Source organism: Triticum dicoccoides, chromosome 1B (assembly GCF_002162155.2).
Source record: "Triticum dicoccoides isolate Atlit2015 ecotype Zavitan chromosome 1B, WEW_v2.0, whole genome shotgun sequence".
Taxonomy (NCBI): Eukaryota; Viridiplantae; Streptophyta; class Magnoliopsida; order Poales; family Poaceae; genus Triticum; species Triticum dicoccoides.
This window is the reverse complement of record NC_041381.1, coordinates 153,174,262-153,178,581: the sequence shown is the minus strand read 5'-3', so window position 1 is coordinate 153,178,581 and position 4,320 is coordinate 153,174,262. Positions and strand designations below refer to the sequence as shown.

Genomic DNA, 4,320 nt, shown 5'->3' with positions numbered 1-4,320 from the left:
TGGAGTTGGGATTGGGATCGCAGGTGGCCGGAGTTGAGACTGCAGCGCTGGTGGTGGAGGAGCGGCTGGAGGTGGGAGCGGTGGCGGAGCGCGAGCCATCCTCTGCAGCTCTCTAAAGAACTATATCGTATGAACTCTCATGAATGGAGACTCCTCCACAAAGAGTACATATGCAGCGGGGTCAGATTAGCTCAGCCCGCCGAAACTGGACCAAATATGGAGCTCACGAGTCATTCTTCATAGAAACGGAAGGCACATTTGCTGGGAAAGTTGTGACTAGGCACATTTATTGCTGTACAAGGACATAACTATCAGGAGGTACTTGCTCACAGAAATGAAAGGCACAATGATCTCCTAGAACATGTATGGAATTACATAAAGATATCTCTCTTTTTGCAGCTCACAGTTTCAGCAAGAATGTGCGTATCTCCATGGGCCCCAGCTCGACAACAAGGGCTTGACTGTCAACCGGTCTACCGGTAATTGGGGCAGGACTACTTTCAGTGTCTCCAACAACCCTCCACTTGAGCTTCCTCATCGCTGACTTCTTTTGGTTGGCGGACAGGTTAGTTTCAGTCAATTCCTTGATCTGAGCAACGGAACAACACTGAGCAAGTGAGCATTTCGGGCTAGATCTCTTTCCGAAAGGAAAAATATTCATGTGTGGTATAGTTCATGCAACAGAATTTTTTTTACAACAAATTCTTATCATGCAAAGAGATAAAGTACAATAAATTACTTATAGTTCTCTTTCCAAAGAATTTTTTCAGTTCAACTTTTGCCATCACTGAGTACTGTGGGTCCTCTGCAGCCTGCAACTCCGACAAAAAATTATTCAGTGAACCAAAGTAGAAATAAATATGATATAAGCTACAGTTATGTAAAGTAGGAATATACCTGAAACAAATGTGCCAAGCGGAGAAGTGTGGTACCATCATCGAGATACTGAAATATTAAGCCATACTCTGTTAGTGACTAATAGATGCTATCAATATTAAGATATATAAGGTCCGAGATAAATAGATAAATAAATTATGAACCTGCAAGGTGATGATTGCCACATTATCAGGACGACTGTAATTTGCATCCATCATGCTCGCTTTCACAACACTGTAGGATTTCCAACTGCTCTCATCCTGTAAGAACAATATTACAACTGTAGGAATAATGACATGAAAATACTTAAGAAAACAGGCTGACAGAACTATACAAATATACCTCATGAGCGAAACCAAGAAGAAAGGGTGAATAAACTTTTTGTCCTTGTGTCCTTCGCCAGTGAGCTCCATGTCCAAGCTTGTTGACATTGACATAATAAGTACCCCTAGCCTGTAAGAGTTTGTATGAGGCAGTGTTAATTTTCTGCAGGGAAAACAGTACGGTGTCCTACCGTGTGTATATGTTGATTTTTATATAGTGAAATTGGTGCGATGTCAGGTCGGTACTGGAGGAAATAGAAATGGATACAATGCTGTGAGTGAATGTATACCACGAGCCCATCACATTTGCTGTCAACGCAAACAGTTTCATCGAGTGGCTCCCCAACACCTCTGCCATCATCATAAAGTATACGCCTGACATGCACAGTATCATGATTAGAGGTTGAGCGTACAAGGGCGTGCTGAAATTGGTTACGCAGATTTGTGATTGACTTCAATAGGTTAATAACAAAGTTGGTAAAGATCTCTATAGTTAATAATACACACTAAACAGTATATTACATAGTAAGTTTAAAAATAGGTGGTTCCAAAAGAGATAAATGAGAAACTGCTACTTTTAGCTGTTTTATAATGGACACATTGCCATTTCTTTGTAGTTCAAGCTGTCTGCTAGCTTCAAGACAATGGTACCATAGTTAGATATAGAAACCAACTAGAATTGGATCGGTCTATCCTGGCAAACAACACAAATATGGTACTGCAATAGAAGCTATAATACCTGTGGAACATCATTTCTATTTGACCATCCTGAATGCTTGAAGCTCCAACAGCACGATCAACAAGGACACTAAGTTCATATTTCCCATCTGTTACATACATTCCGAGATTGACCTGTAATGTCAACACGAGAGAAAAATCTATAAGAAAATAAAACTGTCTAAATAACAACAACAGCCACGAAAGCATGATGAAATAGGAAATTTTATTTGGGGAACAAAAAATGAGGGAGTGTCACACATAGTCCTGAAAATAAATGCTCTCTTATACATCCTTTTTCCCTGGTGGCTTCGTTATATGCAGGTGAAAAATTATTCCAGCTTTATGCCTACTGATGACAGAATTATATAATTAAGTACATAATTTTGTAATTGTTATTTTGAAACGGAGGTAAAATATTTGTAATCAAAAGGAGTTTGACAGAAGTTTCAAAAAGCAAACAAGAGACATAGCTAGCTCTACTTTTAGAATAGTCTATATTAAAAGTATTATTATGATATATTGGAATCAAAGAGTATCTCGGTATTAAAATGTGAATATTGTTCATACGGGATAGTAATTTCCTGCAACCGGTTGAGTCACTTGAAGATCCCAATCTTCCCTGTAGTCTCTCACCTATAGATGAAATCACAAAGAACGTGGGTGTAAAAGGAGAGTACAGAGATTCAAAAGTCAAACGTATTAAATTCAGATAGATGTTCAGTAGGGCCTTAACAGTCACCCATAAAATAATTCAGGAAAAATATGAGAAGGTTGGCTTATGATATATTCCGTATTTAAGAATATTTCATACAGTAAGATAATTTTTTTACCAAGGTACAAAGAAATTAACTAGATCGTAACAAATATCTGAAGCATAACTCATATTGATAGTTACCCTCTTGAGAAAATCCCTTCCATTAGAATCTGTATAAAAAGTGTGGTTTGTGACCATATTTGCTGTCAGTCTTGTGATGACCTCCTTTCCTATGCCATCATTGACCGGGATTGGCCCAATCTTTCACATATGAGAGGAAAAACAAAATAAACTTCAGTGCATGGTCAATAATGATGGATATCACTTTTTCTGGAATGGAGAAATACAATTCAGGCCCTTATTCTCCGAGGTAGAGGAAATTACTAACCGTGTATTCTACTTCAGCATGCTCCTTATCCTTATATAGTCTTGTAACCTAGAAATCGAATATTTTAAAAGTTAATCAAAGAGAGCTTTATCATAATTAATATATTACACCTGAAAAAAAAATAAGATGTTGACATGAAGGCACGAGGGATTGACAAGTCAGAACTGAAACTGTACTAGAAGGAAATTACAGCTAAAGTAATTTCGAAGGGGTTGGAGAACGCGATATGGCTGCTAGCTCGACATGGCGAGTGATGACTGCCTTCTGCTCTTGCATGGCAGTGGCCCAATTTTTAAGGCAAAGTTCAGCGATGATGCAATTGGCAAAGATGGCGTAGGTGGCCCTGGTGATGAGGGCATCCGGATCAAGGACGAGCTCGACAAGCCCAATGGAGATCACAAAAACTATTGTACTAGAGTTTGGAAGAGGCTCTTTCCTCGGGTAAAATAGAAGAATTGTTTTTCTATTCTAACTTGATTTATTCTTCATACGGGTTCCCCGAATCAAATCTAAGTAACAAATCGTATATCTTATCTTTGTATGGCTTAAGGCCGAAACCAAAGCTTGAGAGATCATAGGGGTCTTCTTCATAACAAATTTGGACGACCCACTACTTCTCACCTGAACAGGAGCCACATTGGGTCGAGACATCAAGAAGTTTAGCCTTAGCCACATGATATGTTCTTTTCGTGGTGACCTATAGTCATCTATCTTTTCAGAAAATCTTAGCACATAAAAGTGCAACAGCAGAGAATGCTAAAATTAGTGTTGTGGTTTTAGTTCAAATTTGAACTAAACCACGACACTTATTTTGGATCGGATGGAGTAGCAAATAGATTCCATGTAATGCTATTAATAATTTAATATAGGCTCAAAATTAATCTTAATCCTTGATTTGAGTAAATTTATATCTGACCTGATAAATCCACGGGCTGAATTGCTGGTGGACTTCATCAACCAGTGGTCCACGGATGACTTTTAACGGTACCTAATATAAAATAAACATAAATCAATAGATCACATAGAAAATGTATTTAAAGTTTTTAAATAGTAAATAATGCAGAAGTGAAGTTATTCAAGTAACGTTAGAAAGGTAATCCAAGAACTCGAGTGCTATCTCTTTGTTGGGTGTGGGTTAGTGTGTGAGATGGTACGGGAAAACATGACTAGCTAGTAGAGCTCATGTGTGAGTCAAGTTGTAAGCCCATGTTGAGTTGTATATATAAGGGTGTGGAAGTCCTATTCTTAGGGATCAAACC

At 38.3% G+C, this 4,320-nt stretch overlaps 1 protein-coding gene across 1 annotated transcript in view; it reads right to left on the bottom strand.

Moving 5' to 3' along the window:
- Window positions 1-257: 257 nt before the first annotated feature.
- LOC119350249 (alpha-mannosidase-like) overlaps window positions 258-4,320 on the bottom strand; it is a 6,126-nt gene continuing 2,063 nt past the window's right edge. Inside the window, exons 4-14 of the mRNA XM_037618173.1 lie at window positions 3,978-4,049; window positions 3,062-3,109; window positions 2,815-2,934; window positions 2,487-2,552; window positions 1,939-2,051; window positions 1,490-1,574; window positions 1,219-1,329; window positions 1,041-1,136; window positions 898-945; window positions 744-812; window positions 258-589 (exon numbers count right to left, since the gene is read on the bottom strand). Coding sequence (XP_037474070.1) covers window positions 401-589; window positions 744-812; window positions 898-945; window positions 1,041-1,136; window positions 1,219-1,329; window positions 1,490-1,574; window positions 1,939-2,051; window positions 2,487-2,552; window positions 2,815-2,934; window positions 3,062-3,109; window positions 3,978-4,049 — 1,017 coding nt within the window. The 3' untranslated portion in view covers window positions 258-400. The remainder of the gene's footprint in view (window positions 590-743; window positions 813-897; window positions 946-1,040; window positions 1,137-1,218; window positions 1,330-1,489; window positions 1,575-1,938; window positions 2,052-2,486; window positions 2,553-2,814; window positions 2,935-3,061; window positions 3,110-3,977; window positions 4,050-4,320) is intronic.